Source organism: Nansenia antarctica (genome assembly GCF_963989245.1).
Source record: "Nansenia antarctica genome assembly, chromosome: 5".
In the NCBI taxonomy this organism is placed as follows: Eukaryota; Metazoa; Chordata; class Actinopteri; order Argentiniformes; family Microstomatidae; genus Nansenia; species Nansenia antarctica.
In genome coordinates this window covers 60,297,853-60,311,878 of record NC_137690.1, presented here as the reverse complement: position 1 = coordinate 60,311,878, position 14,026 = coordinate 60,297,853, and the positions used below count along the sequence as shown (strand labels likewise).

General features: G+C 42.2%; 2 protein-coding genes across 2 annotated transcripts in view; both read right to left on the bottom strand.

Moving 5' to 3' along the window:
• Window positions 1–1,659: 1,659 nt before the first annotated feature.
• gsdmea (gasdermin Ea) lies at window positions 1,660–5,049 on the bottom strand (the record flags this gene model as incomplete). The annotated part of the gene is made up of 8 exons (XM_080531784.1): window positions 1,660–1,884; window positions 2,075–2,145; window positions 2,546–2,729; window positions 2,872–2,999; window positions 3,364–3,513; window positions 3,798–4,102; window positions 4,297–4,489; window positions 4,839–5,049. 8 exons carry the CDS (start codon window positions 5,047–5,049, stop codon window positions 1,660–1,662), a joined length of 1,467 nt encoding a protein of 488 aa, XP_080387910.1.
• Window positions 5,050–8,140: 3,091 nt separating this feature from the next.
• osbpl3a (oxysterol binding protein-like 3a) overlaps window positions 8,141–14,026 on the bottom strand; it is a 14,192-nt gene continuing 8,306 nt past the window's right edge. Inside the window, exons 17-21 of the mRNA XM_080532603.1 lie at window positions 13,910–14,026; window positions 13,430–13,574; window positions 12,787–12,913; window positions 12,504–12,626; window positions 8,141–9,204 (exon numbers count right to left, since the gene is read on the bottom strand). The exon at window positions 13,910–14,026 is cut by the window's right edge and continues 28 nt beyond it. Of these exons, the coding sequence (XP_080388729.1) occupies window positions 9,108–9,204; window positions 12,504–12,626; window positions 12,787–12,913; window positions 13,430–13,574; window positions 13,910–14,026 (609 nt within the window). The 3' untranslated portion in view covers window positions 8,141–9,107. The remainder of the gene's footprint in view (window positions 9,205–12,503; window positions 12,627–12,786; window positions 12,914–13,429; window positions 13,575–13,909) is intronic.

The window sequence follows — 14,026 nt, the reverse complement described above, 5'->3', positions numbered from 1 at the left end:
TGACAACTAGCGTGTCAGAATCCTGTGAAGCCCTCTTGTGTGTTTCTTAGAACCGCCCCCTACCCAGAACCGCCCCCTACCCAGAACCACCCCCATGTACTGTAGTATGTACTGGAGGTTAGCATTTACCTGTATAAGATTATGACTTTAAGCAAAAATTAAGTAAGTAATGTAAAATCTCCCATCTACACATCCTTCTGTGAGTATGATATCAGGATCTAACACTGTGTCGGTCTGTCTCACTCAAGTCTTTCTTTGATTGTCCATTTTTTGGGTTTATTTCTGTAGTATTCACTGTCTTTTGTTGCTATAGTGATATTTTAGCTTAGCTTGACATTTTTGTTTTCCATTTGTCTAAATATTGAAAAAACTACATTGTTTTGAAACGGTTCGTATTGTCTAAAATCATGTGGCCATCAGAATATCAGTTTCTAATCTATCCTGTACTGTATGTAAGATGTTCTACTAATGTGACCAAAACAATGCTATCCCTCCTTTCTCTCCCCTCATGTCAGTATGCGCCAAAGCACTTCCTGTTGCCCCTAATAAAAAAGTTGTATTGTTCCCTATGGTCATTCTGAAAAGTTCCAACTCAACAGATTTGTGTTCTAAAACACATTTCTAATAGCAATACATAGTTACAATAAATTAACTTATCTCACGAGTTTGTGTGCCTTTTGTTTTTGGTGTGTAGTGTACTGTACTGTGTAGTGTAATGTTTAATGACTCAGTACCTTCAGTAACTAAAGTTATATTCCCTACCCACAACACCAATCGGAATACAGCATGTAGGATACAAATCACTCAGAAACAATGGGTGGGTTTTAAATATACAATATATATTTCATTTAAGATATTAACATTCTATTGAAGCATTAACAATCATTTGTCAACAAGACAACATTAAAACACATGAGACTAATCTATCAAAAGGTGCAATGACAATGTATTACAGAGGCAGCATGATAAACTTACTACACACATTCACACAGAAATGGCAATAGTTTTAGTAGCAAAAGCAGTGGCCCAAATTATACATTTAAAAGCAGCATAAATCCACACCCCACTATGAGTAAAATGTATGGTTGGATAATAGAGGTATGTAAACACACATAACTTGATTTACGTTTACATAAGAATAGCTTTAAATGACAAAAACATTTAAAATGCATGCATTTTTTTTACTCATTCTCTATAAATGGTATGATAAATATAATATGTATAAAATAGCAATAGCCAAGTATTTAAGTATTTAAAAGCTTATACGAAATACTGCATTAAGAGCAACATTTTAGTGCATCTAGAAGTTTCTTTCCACATGAAATGTCTGCTTGCTGTAAAATCTCTCTTTCATATCATTTGTTGAGGATCAGTGGAAGGTCTACGAGCTCTGGTAGGAGTGTATGTGCCACCTTGTGAGGAAGGCTATTGACCTGAAATGTTGGTAGTGAATAAATGTCACAGCAATGACAAAACAGGAAGTTAGGAGTGTACTGTGTATGTGCCACATCTAGGACAGACAAGGGACCACAGTGCTGCTCTGACCACTCTGTCACACAGGTACAAAGTGTGACATATATTGTCTTACATTCTACAACCTGAACACACAGAGACACATACATACCCTGTAAAAAACACACACACACACACACACACACACTACTTTGGCCCAGAACAAAGGGACGTAAGTCCTTGCACAGTGATACACAGAACCAATGGAAAAACTCCTTGTTTGCTCCCAGTCTTCGCCCACAACCTTTCCTTCTCTCTCCACAGCGTTACATTGGACAAACAGAGGAGCTCTTCTGCCCAATGAAATGCCATGTCATCCTGCAGGGGGAGGGGCAGTGACTCAGCGGGGAGGGACTGACCGTTCCTCGTCAGCTTGGTCATCTGTTGGACAGAGAACAGACAGGGTAGACAGCTCATCGGGACACTTGGATAGTACCTATTGCCTAACTAACCAGTGCCTAACTGCCCATGAAGCACAATGTGATTTGATTGGGATGTGAAAAGTGAAACAGTCGATCAGATATGACAGCAAGTTGATTCAGAAGGAGTGAAAGAGACTGACCAGTGTGTTGAGGGCCTCCAGGACATCAGGGCGGCACTGTCCCAGCAGAGTCAGAGTAGCATCAGGTAACGCTGGGGTAACACACAACACTGGAGTAAGTTATAAACATACATATATATATGGCATTTAGCTGACGCTTTTATCCAAAGCGACTTACATTGCAGTGTATTTGCATACATGTTTCAGTATGGTCCCAGCGGAAATCGAACCCACAACCTAAGCGTTGTCAACTCCATGCTCTACCAACTGAGCCACATGAATGCTGCTGGATTCTTGTCGATGATATGACCATAATCAAGCACTGGCATGAAGGTAAATTGCAAAATCCGCTTTCTGGGAAAGGCAAGATGTATTCCTATAAAAACAATCTGTCTCTATTCCTATAAAAACAAACAGTCTGTTTCCTAAACGTCAACTCTTTGGCAAACCAAATGCCCAGGTATTTATAAGCAGGGACACCCTCTCTCTCACCCTCTATGGCGCTGACCAGCAGGTGGATGGCGGTCAGGTGAGGAGGAGTGGTGTGTCTGTCAGCCTGGATCTGATTGGTTGGGTCGAGCTGGAGCAGATCCAGTAGGGCGCAGACAGATTTGTTTTGAGCCAATTCCTTTACCTCACTCTGGTTAGAAGTCTCACCTCTACAACACTCTTCCAGCTGAGAGAGAGGGGGAGGTAGAAAGAGAGAGAGAGAGAGAGAGAGAAATAAATCAATTAACGCTGAACAAAGTAAGATACGATGTTCCCATACTATGTTTCTCAATAACCCTAGCATCCTGTGATGTCACTGTGGTACCTACCATGTGCTCAAGATCTGTGAGACTGTTTCTGTCCAGTAGAACCTCGCATAGGCTCTGGAACAGAGCTAAACGGGTTGACTCAGACAGAACCGCCAATGGTTGGAGATATACCTCCAACTTCTGGAGGTCTGTGGGACAGAGAGCGAGACAGACAGTTCATATGATGGCTATGGTGGAGCCAAGGGCAATGACAAAACGGGATATGTGTTGTTGAATTGGCATTAGTTTGGATAAACCACCAATTGAATTTATCGGAAGTATTGCAAATTCAGTGCTATACTTCCCCTTCCACAGTAATCTATAGCTCAATGTTAATGAAAGGAAAAGAGGAAGACCGTTTTCCCTCGACTTTGTAAGGTGATAATCCACTGACTTCACTTCAGCATATCACTTCAACTTCCACAGAATTTCACTTCCACACTCACAGGGAATTAAAAAACAGTAATTTTTAATTGACCCACTGCATGAACAAATGAAGAAGACAACACAGACCTATCTGCAGTGCATTGATTGGCACTCCTTCTGGAACATTCTCCCCCCTCCACTCCACTGGTCCATCCATAACACAGAGGGCATCAAAGGAGTCCAGGGACGGTGAGTCCGCCTCAAAGCCTCCCTGAGTACCAGGCTGTAGGCACAGCTCTGAACACGCACGCACACACACACGCACGCACGCACGCACAGTCGCACACACAGACACACGCGCACACACACACACACACACACACACACACACACACAGTATAGTCAACAATTAGGGTATCTACTCTACGTACTGGTATATAGTATATACTGAAAAAGTGATAGTAAGAGATAAACACTTAAATAGTACAAATGCACACACACATGTATACACACGCTCACACACGCACACACGTGCACACACACACACACACACACACACACACACGCTCACACAAACTCACCATAGTGTCCGTCCTTCTTTACCTCCAGTTCCAGGAGGCTGTACGCGATGACAGTATGAGGCGGAATCGTCACGGAGACATCACTGTCTGTCTGACCACTGCTCTCCTCCTTCACATGCACCTCGACAGACTTGTGCCCCAGCTTGCCCAGTACTCCCAGTACCGCTCCTCCACATGTGGTCTCATCCTGGCAGGTCTCAGTGATGGAGCAGGGAGTGGTGGTGAGGATCCTCTCCTTGAGAACACCAAACACCTCTGCACGCTTCTCCATCTGCTGCACCAACACATGCTGCATGTCCACCATCCTTGGGGGGGAGGGGGGGTTGGGTTGAGGCCTTTACTTAAATGAATACATAACCGCCACCACACATACAAATACACAGATACCACAGACCGTCCTCGTTCACACACAAACTAACGCCACCTGACCATAAAATTGTAAAACGGACTGTTTAAGATGTTTCTCTGTGTGTATTTGTGTTATGATATGTATACAAACCTGTCCTTAGAGTCCAGCAACAGTCTCCGTATGTCCACATCCTGTTTTTTCAGTTTGCCGAATGATGCTTGGAGTTTGCAGAAGCCCCGCCCCTCAACGTTCAGGCTGCCAGTCCCAACCTCGACGTCGAGTTTCCTACTCAGAGTGTCTCCAACCTTCCCCTCATAGGACAGGAAGTAGGACTCCGACACATCTGATACCACAGAGGGACACATGAGCAAACACACACACACACACACACACACATAAAGGCACACACACGCACACACACGCACACACACACACACACACACACACACACACACACACACACACACACACACACACACAGAAACAGAGTGAGTTAAACAGATTTATGTTACAGTTTTATGGTCAGGTGGCATGTATGTGAATGAACACAGTCTGTGGTATCTGTGTGTGGTTTATACGAACGAGTAGTGAGTGTGAGGTGAGTGTGTGATGTTACACAGGCGTGTAAGTGAGTGTGAGGTGAGTGTGTGAAGTGTGTGTGTCTCTGTTCTGTGTGTAAAGCCCTACAGCACCTGGACAGAGCTCTGTCTCCCCCAGCAGCAGCTGACTGAGGGTGAAGTCAGAAGGCTGGTACTTGGGCCTCTGCCAGAACCAGAAGCGCTTGCGCTTGACAACCAGCGCCATGGGAACCAGCTTGTCTGAGTCATTACAACGGGAGACGGGGATAAGAGCTCCATCTGGGTCGATCTGACGGACAAAGTTTGCGGTTGCCTTGGCAAACATCGCCTAAGAAGGGGGGTCAACACCTGGAAAGAAACAGATCAACAGTGACATAAGCACACACACACACACACACACACACACACACACACACACACCTCTACTGCTCTAGTTGGGGGAAGATCTCCCCAGACTCTAATCTAATTGAGTGCTCCAACCCAGCCGGCATTTTAACGTTCATTCACGGGTGATCAATCGACGTCGTGGAGCAAAGGTTGAATTCACTGTTGAATTTTTATTCGATTTTGAAAGGACATTAAGCATTAAACTTTTTTTTTTTCAAACAACCGACATTATTTCAACCACATTTCAAAGTTCAAGACTTTCAGCTCCCTCGCTAGATACAGTATGTGCACTAAAATGAATCACGCACCGCTTTTACTTCTGAAATAGGTATATTTAGGTGATTTCCCAATGTCATGCTCCCCCATAAATTTCCCCCTACTGTACATCCCCTTCACCAGTCCCCTTCCTCACTATTGGTGAGTGTGTGTGTGTGTGTGTGTGTGTGTGTGTGTGTGTGTGTGTGTGTGTGTGTGTGTGTGTGTGTGGTGTCACTACAATGTGCACTCACTAGCTCAGTTTTCACAGTATAAATATTTAAAGCAATCTAGCGGAAGAGGTGGTGAAGAGAGAGAGAGAGAGAGAGAGAGAGAGAGAGAGAGAGAGAGAGAGAGAGAGAGAGAGAGAGAGAGAGAGAGAGAGAGAGAGAGAGAGAGAGAGAGAGAGAGAGAGAGAGAGAGAGAAACGAGAGAGCACTGGCTTAATCCATCAGAACGTCTGGAATGTTATAAGTAAACAAGGGGATATGAGTTTAAACAGCGCTGTGCCTCAGAGAGAGAGAGAGAGAGAGAGAGAGAGAGAGAGAGAGAGAGAGAGAGAGAGAGAGAGAGAGAGAGAGAGAGAGAGAGAGAGAGAGAGAGAGAGAGAGGAGGGGAGAGCTTGTGGCTTTCTCTAGATGTCCCTCTAGCTTCATGGTGATCTTTAATTGTTTTTAGATTGGCGCGCCCGTCATATTTACAGCGTGATGTCAGCATCAGCAGTACACGCGGTGCGCATAGAGAGAGTTCGGGTTTTATTAATAAGAAAGTGACTCGGTTATGAATTCCCCAATATGACTCATTGCCGACTCTTGGGGAATTCATAACCGATGATATGATATGGCATTTAATGGTCTTGTCGAACATAATACAGTGTGAATTTGAAATCGTATCAGGTAAAAATAATGGAAATGCCTGTGCCAAAGCCTGCCATTTTATACCCCAAGTTTCTTGCGTAAACGTCCTTTTATTTATTGTAAATTGTGTTGTTTTTGCATAGCCTGGTGTGTGGTGTCATGTATTACATCAATTACAAATTAAGTATAGATGCTGTTTTATGTTTATAGTACTACAGTGTCTCAAAACTCTTTTCGAGTGGTCCACAATGTGATTTCAAAATGTAAACATTTCTTTCTCTTATTCTTTCTGTCATTATTGACTATTTGCCGGTGTGACAGCAGGGTACTTATAAACTTACTAAACATAACCACATAACCTAAACTAACTTTATGGAAGGCTTCAAGCATGAAAATAGTTTTTGTGTTCTCAAGCAATATATGGAAATGTCGAAAAAAGTGAAAATCATCCATTATATTTCAACTGTGGATTTGCTGTATGACATATTAATTAGGCTATCGTCTATAAAACACAACAACTTTATCAGTAGCCCACCGCCACACATCAGCCTACCTACAGTTGGGTCCGGATCAACACTGGATCATTGAGCCGTCTCTTCTATAATAATGTCTTCTGGGTTTCCACCTGGTCAGTAGCGGCACTCTCTGATTCTCAAAAACATTTCACGCACTTGCCGCTCCGTTATAAAGTCACTTTTAATTGATAAGACCAGCGCACGAACAGAAAACTGCATATTCATGAGATGAATCAATATGATAGGCTGTTTAACGTTTTCTAGGACATGGATTGGAGAGGAGAGTTGCCAATCACACTGGGGGGAGGGATCCCGACGTCTAAACACATGACCCGCCTGCTGCCAAGCACCCATACCGAGGTAATTACTATCATATGAGCAGAGGCATGTGTGTGTGTGTGTGTGTGTGTGTGTGTGTGTGTGTGTGTGTGTGTGTGTGTGTGCGTGTGTGTGCGTGCGTGCGTGTGTGTCTCTTTAAGACAAGAACGGGCATGCCCCTCTCTTTCCCCCTTTGATGGCATAATATGACGCCCGAAATGTAACTACATTCAGCCGCGAAGTTGTTACCGCTCCTAATATCAGTGCAGACTGGCAGGGTATGAGCACAGGTTGCTAGCCTACAAAGCACCTTTATTCTGTCATGAACTGGCCTGTGTGGCAAGCCAAAAAACGAGTGACACTCCAAAACGAGGGGTAGTGGTAAAAAAGAGAAGTGGGATTGGGCCATGAATAGAGGAATGGCATCACATTGATTAAAAAAAGTATGGTTCATAAAACGTAAAGGTCGCAAATCGACTAATAAACCCACATTTTTTTTGTTGACGTTCTGTATGGGGGTTGAACCCCCTTTCACAACCAATAATGTTCATAGATCAGTAGCTCCGGGTGTAAGTCACCTGCATCTACCACCATCAGCAAAGAGAGAGCAGGCAGGAAGCCCCATAGGAGCAACAAAATCTAGAGATTGAGGTCAATGTGAAATGGTGAGTGTGTGTTTGTGTGGTACTGTGCTTTGCTACAGGATATAAGGAAGTGGTCATCTCACATAACACACTACATACAGTAGTTGAAGCCTGCTGTAGTTGCCCAAGCCTCATTTGTATTGTATTGCAATCATCAAGTGTGTTTTTGAGTTGTTTATTGAGAGAAAGCCAGTATCTATCGATCCAAGTGACCACACCCTGCCCACCCACACTCAATGGCCTCCAAGAGCTGCTTATCTTCACCAGCATACATACAATAAACCCCCACACAAACCCAACGGTAAAGACACATGATCAATGATAATGCTATCAAACAGGTCATGAATACGGGCCGCAGACACTTCTGACACTACTATCTACCACAGGAAAGCTATCGTTAATCAGTCCCACGTTCAGGTCACCACACGTTTGGGTCTCATGTAAAATGTGTGTCTCTCAAACATGTTGATGTATTTGAGCTGCCTTTCATTACCTGTTATACCCGGTGTATACAATACTATTTTAGTTTGGACAATAAACTTGTTAGTTGACTAAACACTTTTTTGAACTGCAAGACAACTTATTTCACAAGCGTGACAGTTCTACACAACACACTACAAAAAAGCTGTTGACATGACAGTTGTACTGTTTATTGATCATATTCATTTGATATATTATTGCTGTATTATTTAAATTATATTTCTCGACTGATCAGAACAAGGCAGCATACAGGTTTGATACACTTAGTGACAGGAAGTTCGAGTACATGAGTCCCCAACTATTGGGTTATGGGGTAAGACAATCTGGATCGTGATTGGACAGAATCATACAGTCATACATTTATAACAAGTTCAGTTCAATCTTCCTTTCACAACACATGACCCCACCAATGTTATTGAGTGCTTATCAATACACTCAACTGGGAGTGACATCACAATGTCATAAAAGTGCACTGAGGCACTTTTAATTACCTCACCTAATGTAAGTGTGTGATTGCATATCTGCGAGCATATGTATATTTCAGTAATTCATATGAAGGCACTTTGGTGGTAGGACTGCATCCGAACAAAAGACAGGAATAATAGTGACAGTATAAAAGATGACAAATAGACCTTAGATGGTAAGAGGTGAAGACAGTGATAGAATTGGAAGAAAAAAAATCAAGCTAATCTTGTGTACCAGCAGTAAAACAGTATTGCTCTACCCAATTCTTCACACAGGACGCAGGAAGTTCACGTTTTGGCTTGGGTCACATTGACCAGAGTAGGGTGACATTCCACATAAGTGCTGATCTAAGGTCAATTGTGTGTTCCTTCCCCTAGTTAGGTCAGGACTGGGGGAACGTAATCTGTACCAATGGGCAGCTTCTCTCCAGAGCCTGGAGGTGGCAGGGTTAAGGGTTAAAGGTCACCACAGCACTGGGCAGTCTATTCTGTTGAACCCAGGGTCCTTACGTAGCTCCCAGTACGTGTTAGTGCTCACCCATGTATCATCCTTGGACTTCCTGTAAAAAGACAAACAACAGTCACACACGCGTGCATTTTGCAACACGTCTTACAAAGAAGTGCAACATGCTTTTATCATTCAGAAAGAAAAATACAAAGGATATAGGAAACACAAAAATAAAGTAACACTCAGAACTAAATTATTGAATAACTCACAAAGTCACTTTCCACATCTAAAAACTACCGTACAACTTCAGCCAGCAAAAGTTTTCTTCTCCCCCTGTCTTAACTTGACAGCTTAGCATTGGTGGTTCAGTGGTAGAATTCTCGCATGCCGTGAGAGGTCCGGGTACGATTCCCGGCCAGTACGTCACAGATTAGTTTTTTCCTCTCCTTGACATGAGTTTGTCTTGTGACCACCAAACGACTCACAGACATCAGAATAAAATCTTCTTTGTTAACTTTCTAAACTATCATCAGACATGAATTTTCTCAGAGGGTAAAAAGACAAAACAAGCCTATATCACCCAAGATCACCTACTACACATATTTACTCTCTGACCTGGAGAGACTTTTGCTAGAAAAATGATTTGTTTTTTCCCCCAAAACAGACCAGCAGATCTAAACAAACTGGTACTCAATGGTGTTGCTGGAGGGAATGTGGAGAAATCAGCTGCAGGCCTCTTTGTCAGTATTGTTAACCAACTACATCATTTAGAACAAGTGACTCATACCACAAGGCTCCAAAAAGAACTGGGTATTTATTTAGCCAAAGTATCTGATTCCTCATGATTATTGTATGTACAATACCTAACAATGTATGTTCAATTAGACCATTTCTGTTTTTATTTTGTGTTATTAAGCATGTTCCCTTGTTGTTTCTTGCATCTAAATTGAAAATATTCATATACTGTATATTTAAAAAAAAAAAACAGGCCTGTATTTACTGATAACTGTACAGAGTTAACAACACGGTTAGGAAATGTTGAAAAAAGTCACAAGCTTTGCCTGCAATAAACCAAAGGTTTATGGAAGACATACCGTACTGTATGTAAGTGTATACATGGGCAAAGAGAGACCATCATATAACATTACAGGATTCGAAACCCTGATATACACGACAGAGTAAGCCCTGATATACACGACAGAGCCGTACTGGGCTGAGACGTACTGACTCTGAGCTGAGCTGTACTGGGCTGAGCTGTACTGGTCTGGCCTGGTTAAACATCCACTATGGTGTCTGAAACAGCGCTAGAAGGGAGGCTTCCAACATATAACTCGGCACACAAAAAGTATAACTGCCTGCCCCAGGAAACCTCTAGTATGAGGTGCTTACCACTTAGCAAAGCTCCCCTGAACTGATTAAATGGAGCAGAACCCAACCCTACAGCACTGTGGTCACTTCAGTGGTGTATTTTTCAGAACTAAATCGGAAACTGACATGCTTGATATGTGAGGCTGCTGTCAGGACTGCAGTCACTCCCTATCTTCCGCCGTAGATTGAAGACCCATCTCTTCATGGGCTACACCTTAAATAGCCCCTCCTGAAACCTCTCCGTCCCCTCTACCCCCGTGTCGATTTTCTCTACTGTAAGTAATAATCAAAAATAAAAATCCTTCTTCTAGCATTTAGACTGCCAATGGCCTCAGGCCCGAGCATAGATCACTTTTTCTCGCGACGACTGATGGATAGATGATTCACTTACAACAAATACACATGTCTATGTAAGTCGCTTTGGATAAAGGCGTCTGCTAAATGCCCAAAATGTAATGTACTGAGGCTAATTGGATAGTATGCACATGGTAGACCTCTGCTGGAGTAGGAAGTTAAAGACCAATTACCACATCCTGTTAAAAAAGAAAAACTGTCAGTGTTGACGTTTTCATTCACAGAGCTTGTTGGTAAAATTGTGAGGAAGAATGTCAGATATAGTTACGAGCATTTTTCAATAAAAGGTGTTTGACTGGCAATGACTCTGGTGAAGGGGGTTTCGAGGGTTCTATTTTGATTGATTGATTGATTGATTGATTGAGAATGTTTATTTTGGTCCCCTATACAATTCACAATACAGATATAAGAAAATGTACATAGTCACAATTTATAACATCAGGGCCAAAAAGGTGTAGGCTGAAGCCGTGGCTTATTGCACCTACCCTTGTTACATGTATGCATGTCCCCCCATGAATGCATAATCAAAACATTGAAACTTTTATAAACAAAATGTCACTTACGCATGTCAACAAAAAGTTCAAAAAATAAAATAAAAATACCAAACAAAAACTATATTTAAACCTCTGTTTTATACTTGTTAATCATCTTATTTTTAAATAATTTTTTAAATCCTTTTAATGTACTACACATTTTCATTTCCTTTTCAAAAGTATTCCATAAATTAACTCCTTTAACTGTTATACATCTTTGTTTTGCATTTGTTCTAATCTTTGTTTTCATAAACATACATATTCCTCTGAGTTCATAATTACTCTGTCTAACTTGAAATAGTCTCTGGATACAGTCTGGAAGCATCTTATTTTTTACTTTATACATGACTTGTGCCATTTTGAAGTCCACCAATTCTTTAAATTTGAGATCATAGGTGTTTATGAATAATTTGTTAGTTGGTTCTTGATAGGCAGCTCTGTTTATAATTCGTATAGCTCTTTTCTGTAGTAAATAAATTGGATTTGTGATTGTTTTGTATGTGTTTCCCCACACTTCCACACAGTAGGTTATGTATGGAACTATTAGAGAGCGGTACAATATGTGTAATGAATTTGGATTAAGTATGTCTTTTGTTTTATGCAGTATTGCAATAGACTTTGATATTTTAGTCTTTAAGTAGTTTATGTGTGTTTTCCAACATAGTTTGTGGTCTATAACAACTCCCAAAAATTTGTTATTTGTTATTTGAATTTGAAATGCGTCGCAGCACATCCGAAATCATTCTGGGAGGACCTATGAGCTATCAAACTTTGACCTTAATAGCAATTTTCAAACACGAATCGTAGGTCAACCCCATCATGCAGCCCCAGGATATCAGCTACAACACGTCAAAATGAGCGCTGTATTGCCCCACGTTGATCGGCTGAAACCATCCACAGTGACTATGCTGATTATGCATTAAACTATAATTTACCTTTCTATTTGAGTGTGCTGGCGTATTATTTACTTATTGGTCTTTAAGCACACACACGGGCAAATTTGTTAGAAATTAGCTGCATTCAAAGCAAAAATGGGACAACAATCTCCCATCAGCTAATGGCAGACACAACGGCATCACCAATACTCGACACACACAGACACAGACATAGACACGGACACAGACACACACACACACACACACACATGGTTTCGTACTTGAAGAAGCGTGGCTGGTGTGTCATGTCGTTCTCCTCGTGTACTCTCCTCCTATCTCTCTGTAGCTGCTCTATCCTCTGTTTCTGCTCCTCAGCCCCCTCTATATTCCCCTCCTCCAACAACCTGATCAGGAGAGAGAGAGAGAGAGAGAGAGAGAAGTCGGGGCATATGAGAGGTGGTACTGTGTGACAAGGGGGATGGGTGAGAGCAAACAAAATGAGAGGACGAGTGTGAAAGAGAGTAAGAGGAATGGAGAGAGGGGGAGGACAGTGGTCTGACTGACCTCTGGTCGAGGCGGAAGCGAGTGTCTGTGGAGGGCAGCACAGGCTTCAGGAGAGGCGTCATCTCATTCAGCTCCACTGCAAACTGAGTGAAGCCATAGTACTGCTGCTGGTCCACTGGCATGGGGTCTTTATACAAGCAAGAGACAGAGTCAGAGACATGTTACCACTGAAAATCTGTTAAATATTGGGTTATAATCATCATGTGAAAAGATGCCTCTCCCTTAGCCTCAGAGCCAAAGCTCAGAGGCTAACCAACAGCTACTTCCCCTACGCCATCAGGCTGATAAACAAGCTTACTGAGGACAAATGACTACGGTATTCATCCCCAAGCACACCGGCCATGTACACAGACCACCTACCCTTAGCACACAGTCATATTACTCAATACTACAAGTGCAATATACTCATGCCATTTTTATTATTTGTATTTTTTTTACTACTTGTGTTGCTCATTTGTCTCTTGTCTTATTCGTCTTTTACAACTAGCGTCACTTGTCCAAGTTGTCTCACTTGTCTCTTATAATTATTGTTAGTAGAGGAACCGAATTTTACTCTCATACTTGTATAATGGGATGTAACAATAAACTTGAAACTGATGGTCTTTTGGGTTTTGACTGACAGGCCCAGGGACCAATCACTCACTCGCTCTCCAGATGCAGGTGGCAGAGGGTGGGTCTCCTTGGTACACGCCCTCATGCCATTTCCCAAATAAGGAGTGGATGACATGGCCCTGTTTGTCTGTGACCACGCCCTCTATCTCGTTCACAGTGGAGTTCCATGATCTCGCCTGGCAACCAAACAAACAAACAAATAATGAGACAAATTAGATCTCAAATTCGGAAACCCTATCAAACCAAATCTAATTAATAAAATTAAGTGTATTTTAATCTCAGATATGAATGAATTTACTCTTTCATCTGTTTGTGACTTCCATCAGTTTTTTGGGGGGCTTTCCCCTCAAATGGTGTTACTCTTTTCCTCCAGCAGATGGAGCTGTTATGCATGCTAATGCATGTTCAATTCTTTTCAGATCTAAAATAAGGGTAGGGGGTTATGGGTCATTCTGGATTTGAAATGTAATTAATTAGTGTGGCGTGAACACAGGAGTGGTTGCTCTCTCACCTTGACAAAGGTGACTTTGCACTGGCAGGTGTCACTGTTGGTGTTTTTGATGGACATCTCCCCGTAGTGCTCGATCCAGCGCTGCCCACTCAGGATGTTGTGGATACAGGAAGTCAC